The 15,146-nt window shown below is 37.6% G+C and overlaps 1 protein-coding gene across 6 annotated transcripts in view; it reads right to left on the reverse strand.

Moving 5' to 3' along the window:
- Positions 1-15,146, reverse strand: part of LOC127445304 (intersectin-1-like) — a 72,418-nt gene that overhangs the window by 49,869 nt on the left and 7,403 nt on the right. For all 6 annotated transcript variants that reach the window (XR_007897959.1, XM_051705283.1, XM_051705282.1 and 3 more), the window contains exons 2-3: positions 3,084-3,147; positions 1,009-1,104 (exon numbers count right to left, since the gene is read on the reverse strand). Coding sequence is in view for 5 of the 6 variants with exons in the window: in XM_051705283.1 (XP_051561243.1) it covers positions 1,009-1,104; positions 3,084-3,111 (124 nt within the window). In the remaining variant the exon portion in view is untranslated. The remainder of the gene's footprint in view (positions 1-1,008; positions 1,105-3,083; positions 3,148-15,146) is intronic.

Genomic DNA, 15,146 nt, shown 5'->3' on the forward strand with positions numbered 1-15,146 from the left:
AGAGTCCCAAGGAAAAGGAGGCTTTCTAAGACAGGAAAAAAAGTCAAAGCATAAACTGGAGACTATAAAAACAAATTTCATGACAGAATGACTTGAATTGTGAAATGAATTGACCTCCTTTTAACTTGAGGAAATCAACATGCCACACCCTAATCTATCTCCTTTGCCATCTATTTGTTTCTGTGAATATCACACAGCAACTCACAATTCTCTTTTACTGTAACTTTCACTACATGTTTGCAGGGAATCAGAATTTGAACTCTGATGCTTCTGTATTGTGCAAGCGTTTGCATAAGCATTTGATGTTTGCTTTTCTGGTGAATGTAAATGTGGGACTGTTTTATTGTGGGTCAGCAGCAAGGCAAGAGTTCATTCGGTCGCATGTGCAGAGGTGGAGGAGGTGCTTAGTCTGACCTGAGATCAGTTGACACTTTTCTAAACAGTCATGCTGTTTTACTCATACTAGTTCAAGACTATTGGGAGACTGAACCAAGACCAGTATAAGTGGACATCCACCCATCATGGGCAGAAAACAGGAAGTGGTATGCTTTTAATATCAATGTCATTATCAATATCAAAATCAATGTGCATGGCATTTTTATTAGCATGGGGGAAGAGGGTGGTGAGGAAGATAATGGGAATGTGGAAGGCACGGTCATGTTTTTTTTGTTTTTAGCTTTCAAATCTGACAGTGTAGATGTGGCATGTGCTCTTCCCACTCTGTGTCTGATATTCAGAAATTAAAGAAATACATCTGTTTGGCTCCCAGAGTTGTGTGTTTGGCTCTGACTGCCGGTTGACATTGGCAGATTCACAGGATTCAAAGGAATCAAAGGATTTGTTTGCATCTTACAATTTCAGAGCGCATCAAGATCTGCAGGGGTTTAGACAACATCAGCACTAATGAGCATTCAGAACTTTGCATAGCACCTTTTGATTGAAAGAAAACCAACTGTGTGTGTGTGTGTGTGTGTGTGTGTGTGTGTGTGAGTGTGTGTGTGTGTTTACCTGTGATGAAGCCAGCAGATGTGGGGGCCAAACTGTGGAACTGCTGGTCATGTTTGGCTCTCTCATCCACAGATATTACCCATGTATCGGAACCCCCTATAGAGAGAGAGAAAGAGATACCAGAAAGCCATCACTGCAATGCTTCAACAAGGGTTTAACTTGTCAACATTTTCATTAAGGGGACAGACCACAGCTTGGGACAAAGATTAAAGCACACAGAGGCCAACTCTAACAGGGTGAATCTCATGAAAACTGTCAAGAATGATCTGGAATCATGTTTCACTGCAACATCAAAAGAAAAAATAAGAACTTGTACATTGCACAAAGCAAACAAAAACTATTTTGGCCCCTTTTTGAATTGTAACATTATTTTCGTGACATTTAGTAAGTAAATAATAAAATAAGAATCAAATTCTGATTACTATAACAGAAACTGTACAGTATATTTACAAAATAATACTGTAGGGAGTAGAATTTATTGACCTGAATTTAATTTACTGTATGTTGATAAGACAGGGAAATGTGCATAATTGTCACAAAATTAATGAAAAAAAAAAAAAAAAAAGATCTTAAAAAAATTTACTCAACTGGAATTTTAATAGTGTTGAAATGAAAAACATCCCAGAGAATATTAAACCACCCTCTTTAAAACACACTTAAAGGGATAGTTCACCCAAAAATTAAAATTCTCTCATTCGTCACTTACCCTGATGCAATCCCACATGTGTATGACTGTCTTTCTTCAGCAGAACACAAATGAAAATTTTTAGAAAAATGTTGAAGCTCTGTAGGTCCTTATAATGTAAGGAAATGGGTGCCATCAGGCTGCTGGCTATTTGACGGTCCAAAATGCATATTCAGGCAGCATAAAAGTAAGCCACACGTCTACAGTTGAGCAATTAATGTCTTCTAAGCAAATCGATAGGTTGGTGTAAGAAACAAATAGATAATTAAAAGGTTTTAACTTTAAACCGTTGCTTCCGCCCAGCGCTGTATTTCTGTTTGAAATGAACCAACTCTCGCGTGACATTAATTCCTCTGTTGTAAACAAAGCGCTTCCGACTTCTCGCGTAAATGTGTCATTGCGCTTACGTCACTGATGCGTTGACTGCTGGCAGGAAGGGATTTTTTAAAGTTAATAAACTTTTAATTATTGATTTGTTTCTTACACCAACCTATCGATTTGCTTAGAAGACATTAATTGATCAACTGGAGTCGTGTGGATTACTTTTATGCTGCCTAAATATGACTTTTGGACTGTCAAATAGCCAGCAGCCTGATGGCACCCATTTCCTTACATTATAAGGACCTACAGAGCTTCAAAATGTTTCTAAAAATTTTCATTAATGTTCTGCAGAAGACAGACAGTCATACACATCTGGAATTGCATCAGGGTAAGTGAAGAATGAGAGAATTTTAAATTTTGGGTGAACTATTCCTTTAAAATTAGAGGTCGACCGATATTGGATTTTGCCAGTCCCGATATTTAAACTGGTGGACATATTACCAATTAATTGCCAGCAGTTTTTAAAATGTATTTATTGAATGTTAAAATATTTCTTAGTCTTTTCTTACCATGATGAGCACAGACACAGAGGAAGCAGGAGTCCAAATTCAATAAAATCCCAGATGCAGTTTTTTGTGCAACCAGATTTCCAATAATAATCAGGAAAATATAAGATTTGGTACACAACGCAGACCAAAATACACCAGGGATTCTAATTTTTTAATTCAATGGAGGAAAACAGAAAAAAAAAAACCTAACAAAAAACAGAACTATTAGCAGTTCTAAAAATAGAACTGGAACAGATAGTTCCAAAAAGCAACTATAGGTGCCATTTAATCAGTAAAACTGCTATATCGGTCAACCTCTATTTAACACACGTTTTCTCAGCTATCTAAATGGGGACATACCATAGACTTCTATTGTTTTTATATAAAGCCAACTATGATTACTATAAACTAACCTTAACCCACACCCAATACCTAACAGAAAACATTTGCATTATTAGAATTTTAAAACTCATCCACCCACAAACACACAACAGTCAGTCAAGGTAAGCAGCCACTCTCACCTCCGAAGGGCATGGGAAACTGAGCCATGGTTCAGTCCGTCAGCTGCCGTCCAGCAGCAAACTCCTGCAACACAGCATAAAGACACCATGAGCTTTCATTCTTACACTGATTTAAGCATTCACTCACTCAACATGCTTAACATTTAAGATATAACCTGAATAGTCTAGGGTCCATGTAAAAAACAAAACATGTACAGTTTGCCACCCACAGTTCGCCTCTGAAAAACTACATTTTAATGTGTACGCATTGGAAGGAGTACATTTTTTAGGTGTCAATTATGGTAATACTCTGTATCGCTGGATCACTATACAGATAGACGGAGAAAAAGAGACTGCTTTGAGACACCTAACGAGAGGAGTAAGTTAGACACCTTTACAATGAGGACAAAACAGAGACCACCTCCCCAAATAAATTCCCTCTTTCTCTCCAACTCAAACACAGAAAAAACCCTGTCTTGTTGAGATGTAATAATCAGTTTAAAGTAGCCTATCGCCACTGTCTCAGATCAACACAAAACAGCTGACCCGTCTCATTATAGTAGACCAAACCAGAGACTGAGAGAGTACATGGCAGAGAAAGAGGGAGAGAAACAAACAAAGGAGGAGATATCTAAAGGCCTCAGTATGCGACCAATTATCTCCCAGCTGTGTAAACGCAGTCCTGGAGAATTCACGCACGCACACATGTAAGCCGTCTCCAGCAGAGACACCCAGGCCAAGCATTTTAATCAGTGCCAGACTGCTCGCCCTTGCTCTCTCTCTTCCACTGTTCCTCCTCCCCTAACATGCCGATCAATAATCGATGTCTCGACATTTTATATTCCTATTAAACACCATTCCTGTTACAGCACCTCTTGATAGTTTTAATAACAGTTCTGAAGGGCTAGCAAAGAGCAGGGCAGAAACTGAAGGCTTGTGGAAACCATGCTGTTTCACGCTCACATGTTGTATCATTCTGCCCCACCCGATCACATTATCCTGCTTTTAAACTACAGAAAAATGTTTATGCAGCAATGTGCTTCATTTTGGGCTTTTTAGATCTGACATTTTATACTAAGCAGTTTCATTTAGAAATAGTGCATGCACTAGAACACAATTACTATCTGAAGCAAGGCTGGGAATTGGCACAGACATCCTGATTCGATATTACAACGATATTTCGATAAGTATTGCGATTCTGTAAGTATTGCGATTTGATATTTTTGATATATTTAGCAGAGTTAACACCTTTTTCTCAGAAAGAAATGTGTAATGAAGAATAGTGGTGTCTGAAATGACATCCGTTTCAGCTTATACTACAGATTTTGCAGGTAAAAGATAGGGATGTGCAAAACTACCCATTTAAAACTACTAATTGACCAGTCGGTGCATTGTCTGAGCTATTAGTCGACTAATCAATATTAAGGAACCCATGTATCTTGTGGCTGCATTATGTCCATGTTACCCAATCAGACGTGTTTCATAGAGATATATGGACACTAAGCACAGACATTTAACAGGGTAACTAATAGAGATGCACTGATCCGATACCTGGATCGGTATCGGCTCCGATACTGACATTTTTAGACGGATCGGGTTTCGATGGTCCTACGAGCCCAATCCAAATCCGATACTGTGTGTTAGTCATGTTCGTTATGGTCAAGCTACAAAACTGACATAAAAGAACCATAAAAACTCCATTAAATTAGTCCATATGGCTCGTGCATTTTATTCAAAGGCACTTGAAGACATACGATAGTTTTATGAATCGCAAAAGGCTGTTTAATAAGTAAATATACACAGGAAGTATGCATGCACAGCGCATTAGTGAATGGCGCTGCTCTGTTGACATAAACATAACGCGCAGGCTGGTGAGGCGGTCGAGGCTATTTTCAGCCCTCAGAGCTCGTGGCTATTTTCATATGTGAGCGCTACTCACAAACACAAATCTCAGATGTAGATGCTCAATAGTTTGGTTCACTTATAATATGCAATTCGAATGGCACTGGAAGATAATTTTACCACAATTTGAATAAGTGAACTAAACAACTGTGAAGTAGCCCACAAACAGACACTTACAGGACTTCTTGGAGAGTTAGGATCGTCAAAATAAAAGCGTGAGGGTTTAAAAGTTAAAGGTAACTCTGCGAGTATTGACACTGATTACCACCCCTGGAGTCGCAAGTTCAAATCCAGGGAGTGCTGAGTGACTCCAGCCAGATCTCCTTAGCAACCAAATTGGCCCGGTTGCTAGGGAGGGTAGGGTCACATGGGGTAACCTCCTCGTGGTCGCTATAATGTGGTTCTCGCTCTCTGTGGGGCGCGTGGTATGTTGTGCATGGATGCCGCGGAGAATAGCGTGGGCCTCCACATGCATTACATCTCCGCGGTAACGCGCCAACAAGCCACATGATAAGATGCGCGGATTGACGGTCTCAGATGCGGAGGCAATTGAGGATCGTCCCCTGCCACCCGGATTGAGGTGGGTCACTATGCCTCCACGAGGACTTAGAGCGCATTGGGAATTCCAAATTGGGGAGAAAATCACCATAAAGAGATTTTTCACCAGGGAGACAATTTTAAAGTCGTTTGCCTACAGAATCGCAAATTGTAACAGAATCGATTTTTCCCCCCGCCCCTAATCTGAAGTATTCCTTTGCATGTGTTAAGCATGATTTTAGTACAATTTTTGCCATTTATGGTTTGTCTGTGCCTCTAAAAAATGTATTGTGACATGACAGTGGCACACATTTCACATGGAATTTTAATTTGCACATGGTATTTGTGGAAATCACTTTTGTTTGAATGCCATTTTCCCCAAGGCATGTTTATACTGTCTGAGGTTTAATCCAAAACAGTGGGGTATTTCTCAAGATGGAGGACTAAGCCCTCCACGGAAAGCTTGACTCAATACTGAAAACATCCATTTCCCCTGATTAAACAGGACACTGGTGGTGACACATTCTCTCGCTCCTACTGGCAGAGAGCAGTGTCAAACACTGCAGTGCTAGTGACACTTTCACACAGTAGAACTGGCCCTTGTCACGGCCCTATTAATGACCGTATGTGTGTGTGTGTGTCTAAGTATCTGACCTACTTTTGCCAGTCACCCTTTTTCTGATTCGAATGAAGCTTTTTTCCTCAGGACAATGCTCTCAAACACAGACCATCTAAATAAAAGCCCAGGAAATAGGAAATGTTGTGCGGTACACACTAGAAACTCAAATAAACCAATGTTTTGAGATGACCTGCACGTCTCAGTCAAGTTTAGTTTCTCTTATTCATTACCAGTCTTACTGATGAAGATCCAAACCAGCCCCCTCGAGAGGGCAGATAAATGTGGTGATGTCACAAGACTGGAATACTATTGCTAGGAGAGACAAATCTGGGTCAAGAGTTCAAGCCACATCTAAATTAATTTTATCTAGGCTTGATTAATATATTCATTAGTGCAGCTTGCAAAGGCAAGCATTATTATTATTATTGCTTATACCTGGGGTTAGGTAATAGCTAGGGTTGGTAAAGAAGAGGTTTATTTTGCACTGCCAAACAAACAATGGCACCATAACACTGCTGACGCCATTATGTCTGATTTGCAAACAAATGACTCTTTTGAATCTTTTTTTTTTTTTTTTTTTTAATCAGCCGAAAAGATTTACGAAACAGGTTAGAACCAACAAGCTCAGGTTAGTAGTTTGAATCACGCAAATCAGCCATCAGTGAGTTCAAAACTAGAAGCGCAGATTCCCAGTGTATTTCGGGATTGTATATATTTAAATGTCCCACGTTATGAACCAAATCTTGTTTTTTTCTGGTTATTATTAGGATTTTGGGAGCACAATAAACTGCATTTGGGATTTAATTCAATTTGGACTCTTGCAGCCTCTGTGTCTGTCCCAGTAAGGAAGAACTATAGGGCAGCAACAACTAACGATTATTTTGATAATCGATTAATCTTCGATTATTTCTTAGATTAATCGGATTAAAAAAATGACATTTTATTTCCTGTATTTTATTAAGATGTTTTTGAATAAAGAAATGATAAGGGGGTAAGGATTTGGTTAGAATTACAGTACTGAATTCACAATTCTATTCTCTCCCAAAACTTTGAACAAAGCCTGAATCATGAAAATGTAGGTTTACATTTTTTATTATAATTACATCTTTCAGGACATATGAACAACAGTTCCTTTCTTTTTCTTGTAAAACTTAAAAAGTACTGCTCATCAAAGAGTAAAAAGATCCATTGGGGATGGAGAGGGACTAAAAATCAGCCCAGCAGAGAGCAATGGTGACACCAGAATAGAAACACTAATAATTCTCCCCTGCTGAAAAATACATAATTATGTTAGATACACATGCTTGTACACGTCACTGATTACATACATTAAGTATTTTAAATATTGTAGGTTTTAAAAAGTATTGTTACTGATTTCATGTTTCTAAACTATTCTTTTCAAAAAATATGTGTAGTAAAATAAAGCTTACCATAGTATAAATTTACTGTTGAAATCAGACATTACATTCGGCATTATCAGGAGAACTATCAAATATCAGGACCCTTAGCATTATTTTACATTATATTCAGCATAATACACAGTTTAATAGAGTACAATCATCTGTAAGATTGTACAGATTGTATTACATGAATAAACCATCTAAAACACTTCAAAATAGGCACACCTTGACCTCTGAGACATCAGTGATATCCACGAAAGCTGCACAATTGATTACATTAACACTGAAATCGAGATATGATGTTGCACGAAATACTAACAGCAAAGCACAGTTTAATCAAAGTGATTGCACTCCCTTTCTCGACTGTGATCGGTTTAATTGACGCGGATGTGTGCACTCGCATTCTCGATCAAGTTTAACGGAGACTTGCTTGTGGTAAAGACAAACAGTTTTGCGAAATAAGCGGAAATACATGCCTGGTTTTAAATTCATAACATGTATACATGACGAAACATATAAAACAGCAGTAAAATGTAAGTTCTGCACTGGAGAGAAACAACTCTTTGCGCATCAAACACCACAAGCCCTCTTTCAACACACCTGATGCAGCAACCTCTCCACAATAAACTGTATGCTTATTATGATCTTTGAAGTGTTTATAAAGTGCTCTCGTGCGCTGGACAACTTGGGTCGTGTTTTTTCCGCTTCAACTTGTCTCCGTTGTTTTTCAAACTTGTTTCATCATGCAACACATTTTTCACTGGGCTGTAAAGTGACGTCACTGATGGAGCTTCTACGTGCTTGCCACACATATCCAACTAATCAATAATAAAATTCGTTGTCGATGATTTCCATTTTCGCTAATTATCGATTTTATCAATGAGTTGTTGCAGCCCAAAAATACTAAGAGCATTTTTAACACATTTCATACATACAAACATATATATAAGGGCTCCAGACTAATATTTGAGAGTGGTTGCACCAGCACCTCATTTGGTAGCATCAGGTGGTGAGGGTCTGGGGCCTGTAAAATTAAAAATTCAAAGACAGAAACTACTACAATAATAAGTGATATTATTATTATTATATTACAAAAATAAGTGCAATTACCAATATTATGGAAATTACTAAAATGGTAATTCGTCAGTAAGGAATTGATTTTGAGTTGGCATGCAGATGTAATTTACTGGTACCAACAACAGGAAGGTTATCTACAACATCCATAAAGAGTAATAAGTTAACACTTAATTTATATAATAAAATTAGCCTATTCTGATAATGCGACAGTTTCGTCAGGCTCTTGTTAATTCAAGTTCAGTCATCTCTTGGGAATTTGAGGGCAAATGAAAGAGCTATAGAGTTATAGTAGCAATATAATATTTATTATGAATATATTTCTGCTTAAAATACTAATACATGGTTACTGAAGTAAATTCATGGTTATTTTTTGAAAGGTGGTGAAATAGGAAAAGTCTGCTAAGGTGTGTATGACTTTCGTTCTGCACCAGAACACATTTGAAGAAAAATAGAAAAATATCTTAGCTCAGTTGGTCCTTAAAATGCAAGTGAATAGAGATTTCTCTTTTGAAGCTACAAAAATCACAGACAGTCAGCATAAACGTCATCCATACAATGGCAGCTGTTAAATTAATGCGACACAATCACTTGTGGTGCAAAAAAAATATAAGTACTTTTTTTTTACTCTAAATCATGCTTCCGTTCTGCAGCGGTATGCGCACGTGACGTAATCGCATTGGAATTTGAAACACGTGACAACTGACGCACGTGCGTCACAGCCGAAAGAGCAACGCTATTTACAAGCGAGGAGGAACGCTGTACAGAAGCTTGGTTAGTTTTGGTTTAGATCTACATTTATCCATTCCTTTACTCACAATGGTGCATTTGTGTGCTCATCCTGGATGTCTCAACCAAGTGGAGAATGTGAGATTACCTCTGTATCATGTCAACGCGAATACGTCACACGAGAGAGCGCGTGATCTCCACCCTCTCCTGAAGCTAACCAGAAGTGATGATTTAGAGTTTAAAAAGTATATAAATATTTATCTTTTTCGCACCAAAAGCCATTATACCACTTTAGAAGACATTAATTTAACCGCTGGAGCTGTATCGATTATGTTTATGCTGACTGTCTGTGATTTTTGCATCTTCAAATGAGAAATCTCCATTCACTTGCATTTTAAGGACCTACTGAGCTAAGATATTTTCCTTCAAATGTGTTCTGGTAAAGAAAGAAAGTCATACACACCTGAGATATCATGAGGTTGAGTAAATAATGAATTTTCACTTTTGTGTGAACTACACCTTTAAGTCTGGAGCCCTGAACACACACACAAACACACTCCTGTCTGCATTTCTTTCAAGACTGCTTGGTGTCGTCTAGGAGCACAACACAGCCAGACGCACCAACACATGTTTTTACATTCGTCACAAAAGCATAACAGTCTGTCCTGGATAGTGTTTGGATTTGACCGTAGTGTACTGTACTGTGAGCATAGAGCAAGAACAGTATTTAAACAAGCTCACTAAAGGTCACTTTCACTGCACAAACAGTCATTTGAAGAGTTGCAGAATGAATACAAGTTCAACTCTGTCAACATCAACCAAAAAAAACACCACTGCAGAGACACCAATTTCCTTAAAGTGTATGACAGACAAAGAAGCGAGTCATCCTCGCTGCAAGCTATAAAGACGCAGAGCATTCAGATGATATTCAGATGCTTATGGTAGCACTGACACCCCCAACAGTTACAGTCACCACTCAACAAATCAGAGACAAGCTGTACCCCACCCATAAAATGCAGCACAGACATATGAAAGTGAATCCATATTAAAATGAAATGCAACTCCAAGCTTTCATCATCACTTATGATAAATCATCCTATCCTCAACATCCTAATCTTTCATAACACACCAAAGCACCTTCACAATGTTTTAGCAATCGTTTGTTCAGATCTTCACTGCTATGCTAATAAAGGATTCGGTTTGATCTCCAAGCACCCTAACTAAAGGTCGACCGATATATTGGATTTGCCGATTAATCGGCACCGATAACCGATAGTTCCAGAAATCTGTTATCGGCAAAAATCCACAGCAATAGTTTTATTTCGCCTCTAGAGGCCGCTCTCATACTGTATAACAACAGCGGACCCTTCCCAGCCGCTCCAGCACTGGACACAAAGGGGGATAAACTATCACTTAACTGATGCCTTGTGGTTTTTGTTTTGACATGTGAGACTACACTCTACATGGAGCGGAACACTTCAGATGCAAATCTGAACCTCAACATCAACATCAAAAAGGTATATATACGGTACACGTAGTCATATGATTATAAAGTAATTAATTTATTGACTAGCTGCTGCATTAGTAGAGAACAGCAGTATGTTTGCAGACAAGGCTGAGAGGACACTAATATTAAAGCTAACCTCAAGCGGTTATTACAATGTGACAAAAATACAAACAAGTCCAGTTGAGAGAAACATTTAAACAAATCAGAAATGCATCTGATTTCAATTCAATTTTTTTTTCCTCACTGTAATACGATGACTTCAGATCGATCACATTCTTGCACTAAAAGGCTAGACACAGTGCAACAAATACAGTTTAACAGAAAGCAGGTGTCTCAATATGCTTTTAAAGTTCTTTTTAATTAGACACATCACCTAAAAAACAGCACTCCTGCACGAGACGCTGAATAAACAAAAACAAAGGGAAACAAAGACGTTCATCTAGCAGGCGTTTACATAGATAAACAAATGGATGGTTGCAAAAGCGTCCGGTGTGAACAGCCCCTTACAGTTGGTGAAGGTCTTTGACCATTGCGTTTTGCTCTCTTATAAGCCTTTCTCAGATTAAGCAATGAGTTGTTTAAATGCTTTGTCAGGAAAGATGTTCAACTTGGAAATGTGTGTCTCAACATCCTCGCGTTTGTTCCAGTCTGTTGTGTTCTGTCTGTTTGAACAGCTCCTGGCCTGGGCTCATAGTCTGAGCCACTTCACCATGGAGTTCAGCCGAATACCACTGATATCTGTGAATATTGCCACGCTACATACAACTGTACTGAATAAAAAACAATGTGGTATTTCGCTGTTATTATGAAGCTTGAGTCTGGAGTAGTAGGAATCAGTGCAAGTGTAACACCATGTGAACTGCCTATTGAAGCGTCCCCCCCCCCATTTTACTTTTGACTTAAAATTTGAGAATATGAACCGACTAAAATTTATTTATTTATTTATTTTATGCACATTAGTTGTAAATGAAATGCTTTTTTTTAACAGCCAGGATAGAAATGTTCTATGCAATAATATAAAGGTGCTGAATGGCTTCTGTATTTATTGCGCCCTCTTGTGGACTAAGGAAACAACGTCAATTAAAAAAATCAGCTGAATTTAAAATTAGAATATTAGTTCATATATATTAATATTTATATATTTATTTCATTTAAAAAGGTACAATATATTTTCATGGTTCATTCAGTACTGTTTATTTTTGTAATAAATCTCTGCACTATTTTACTTTGTTATTTTTTTATTCAGTATCAATTTTAAAAACTATCGGTTGATGAATCGGTTATCGGCAGGTACTGTCCAACTTAGATATCAGTAAATAAAAATCAGTTCACTATCGGTCCACCTCTAACCCCAACCTTTCCCTTCACTGTTCTAAAGTTGAACCCCTCAGTCCAACAAGCAGTTAGGAAAGGCCATAAACATGAGAAACAGAAGTGCTTTCTCTAAAGCTGAGGTCGGCAGAACAGCTCGGCTATAACAGTGCGGGCAGATACAGCAGCTGATCTTCAATGGCTTCTGCTGGTTTCGGCAGAGCAGTATATGGTCCGATACAGAGAAAGAATCACCCATCAGACTGAACATGACAGCTTCCGGAAAAGAGCCTGTATTGTTGTGCTTCTGTCCAATGTGAAGGCAAGGTTACAGTCACTGCTCTGTGCAAGAAGCCATACAGAAACACACATCACACACACACACACAAACACACACACACACACACCTCTCCAGCTGGATGAAAAATTCACAATGATCAAATTTGGCTGACGATTAAATGTCCAACAAAAAATTGCTATTATGACGATTAATTGTCTGTTTTAGGGCTATGATGATTAATTGTCTCTTTAAAGGCTTTCAAGATTAATTGTCATATTTCTTAAAGTGCATGTGTGTGTCATACACCTTAAGTCATTTTTACATATTTAATTTCAAATATATAAATCAAATAATAAAATAGGGATATTGGATTTCCTTTTAAGGCTCTAAAACTTATGAAAGACATGAAAAATAATGTTTAAAATATATATTAGTAAGTATATATATTATGTCTCTCTTTTTAGTCAACTTCAGTTTTGGTCAATTTTACATATACAGTGCTGTTTGTGGAACTTATATTTTATATTATATTTTTAAATAAAAAATAAAATACAAGTGTTTATTCTATTTTATTATGCAATAGTAAAATATTTCGGTCCTTATTTTTTAACTTTCACACTTTATTTTAATTCTCTTTGATTAAACCCACGAGACCTCGTTTCTCATGAAAGAAAACCTCTGAGATTTAGTTTCATCATTTTCTCACTCCACAGAAATAAGAGTAAACGTGCGTCTCCTCTGTGTCACTGCGAGTCATTAACACTGTGCGTACAGTATGAACCCGCTACGACCAGGAACGTTTTCCATTACACGATCATTTAAAGTTAAGCAGGAGCACTTTGTGTTCTCTATCAAAGTTTATGGCCATGTCCACACTAATACGTTTTCATTTGGAAATGCATCTTTTTCTCTATATTTCAGCCTTCTATCCACACTGAGACAGTGTTTTTGTTAGCGAAAATGGAGCTTTTTGAAAAATGGAGCTCTTCCAAGTGGATACATTTTAAAACGCTGTCTTTACGTTGTAGTGTGGACTGGGAAAACGTCTCTCTCTCTGTATTTTTATGGGTGGAAATGTAAAAAAAAATAAAAAATACCCTATGACACCGGAGCGAGCAGGAGCAAGACGGAAATATTTGCGTAGACCTCTACTTGCGGGCTTTTGCAAAAAAATATTTTGACTCATCACACGTAAATGGTGTCAGTCATAAACATTAAAATTAGGGCTGTCAATTGAACTTACGAATTCAGTGCAATTAATTATATAAGAAATAACGTATTAAAAAAAATTTGCGTAGTTAATTATCATAACCCCGACATCCAATTGAAAAATTCAAGCTTGAAGTACCAACTTTTTTCAGCAGGGGGCAGTAAGCGAAACTCCAGCTGCATAGGCAATGTGCAGCTCTAAAAAGAACAACAAAATGAGGACGCAGCATTCAAACAGAGCTGGACGGGGCGCAATTCTGAATGCAGGGATCTCAAGATCTCATTTTTATACGTTTCAAACTACATTAATCTTGACACAGCGACCTAAAAACAGTGTTTATGAAGCAAAGTAACCAAAGTGAGACGCACCAAAAGCGAAAGGCCTCATGATAAGTCACAGACAAATTGACAAATTCAGCTGCAGATTGGATTGCTGGGGACTGTAGACTAGGGCTGCACGATTTGGACAAAAATTCATATTGTGATTATTTTGAAAAATACTGCAATTGCAATTTGAACTGCGATTATGGTTTTAAAATGGTAATGTTTTTCACATGTTCAACTGCCAAAAGGCTACTGGGGTTTTCACACTCGAGTCCTCTTGAAAAGAACCAAACTTTTTCAATTCACCCACAAACAAATAAATATATAAACAGTGAAAAAAAAAGAAAAAACACTGTCTTCATATTCAAATTGTACCCATCCACCGTGTACCTGTTTTTGTCCATTTTGTGATAGGGTCTCAGCCCATTTACCATCATCATTAGTTTTTGAATCCCAGTCAACTTGAATATTAGGGATGCTCCAATCAGGATTTTTACATCCAATGCCGATATCCAATTTTCTTTTCATCTAATCGTCCGATGCTGACACAATGACACAAATGACACACAAACGTGCCGTTGAGGCATTTATATATTCACTTAGATGTTTTCACATTTGAGACTTCTTTAAATCTGTGCGTGCTTGCAAGTTATTTTCCTGCCGAATGGGCTTTTTTAAGTGCAGGATAATCGCCTCAGGGGAGTCACGTCCCGTCTTTCACAAACCATGTTGACGTTAATTTTGCTCATCAAAAATGTAAGTAACCAACCTACAAAATTACTTTGAGGGTAGGTATGCCCCAAAAAAAACCAAATATGTGCCGAAAGCTTAACTGGTTAAACAATTTTATATTCCGTGTGCATGTCCTGTTTAGAACAATACATTAGGTTTATTCTACATTTCTCGCAGGCCTATTTTTTTCTAACCCAGAGAATTTATTTTATTTTATTTTTGTTTAACATCGTAACTGTTATCAGTTAACGTTCTTTACCAAACAGCTGTCATATCACAGGCTAATGCAAGTGAAATATGCACAACTTTTCAGTGCATTTTTTTCTCTCTCGTAGATTTGGCTTACTTGTTAATTATTTTCAACATTGTTTGTATTAATATTTTATGTAACTTTTACTTGGTGAATTCTGTTTAGAACAGGCTATTAGATTTGCTCTTATTGGTCCTGCACTGCCTATTT

This window comes from Myxocyprinus asiaticus, chromosome 8 (genome assembly GCF_019703515.2).
Source record: "Myxocyprinus asiaticus isolate MX2 ecotype Aquarium Trade chromosome 8, UBuf_Myxa_2, whole genome shotgun sequence".
Classification (NCBI taxonomy): domain Eukaryota; kingdom Metazoa; phylum Chordata; class Actinopteri; order Cypriniformes; family Catostomidae; genus Myxocyprinus; species Myxocyprinus asiaticus.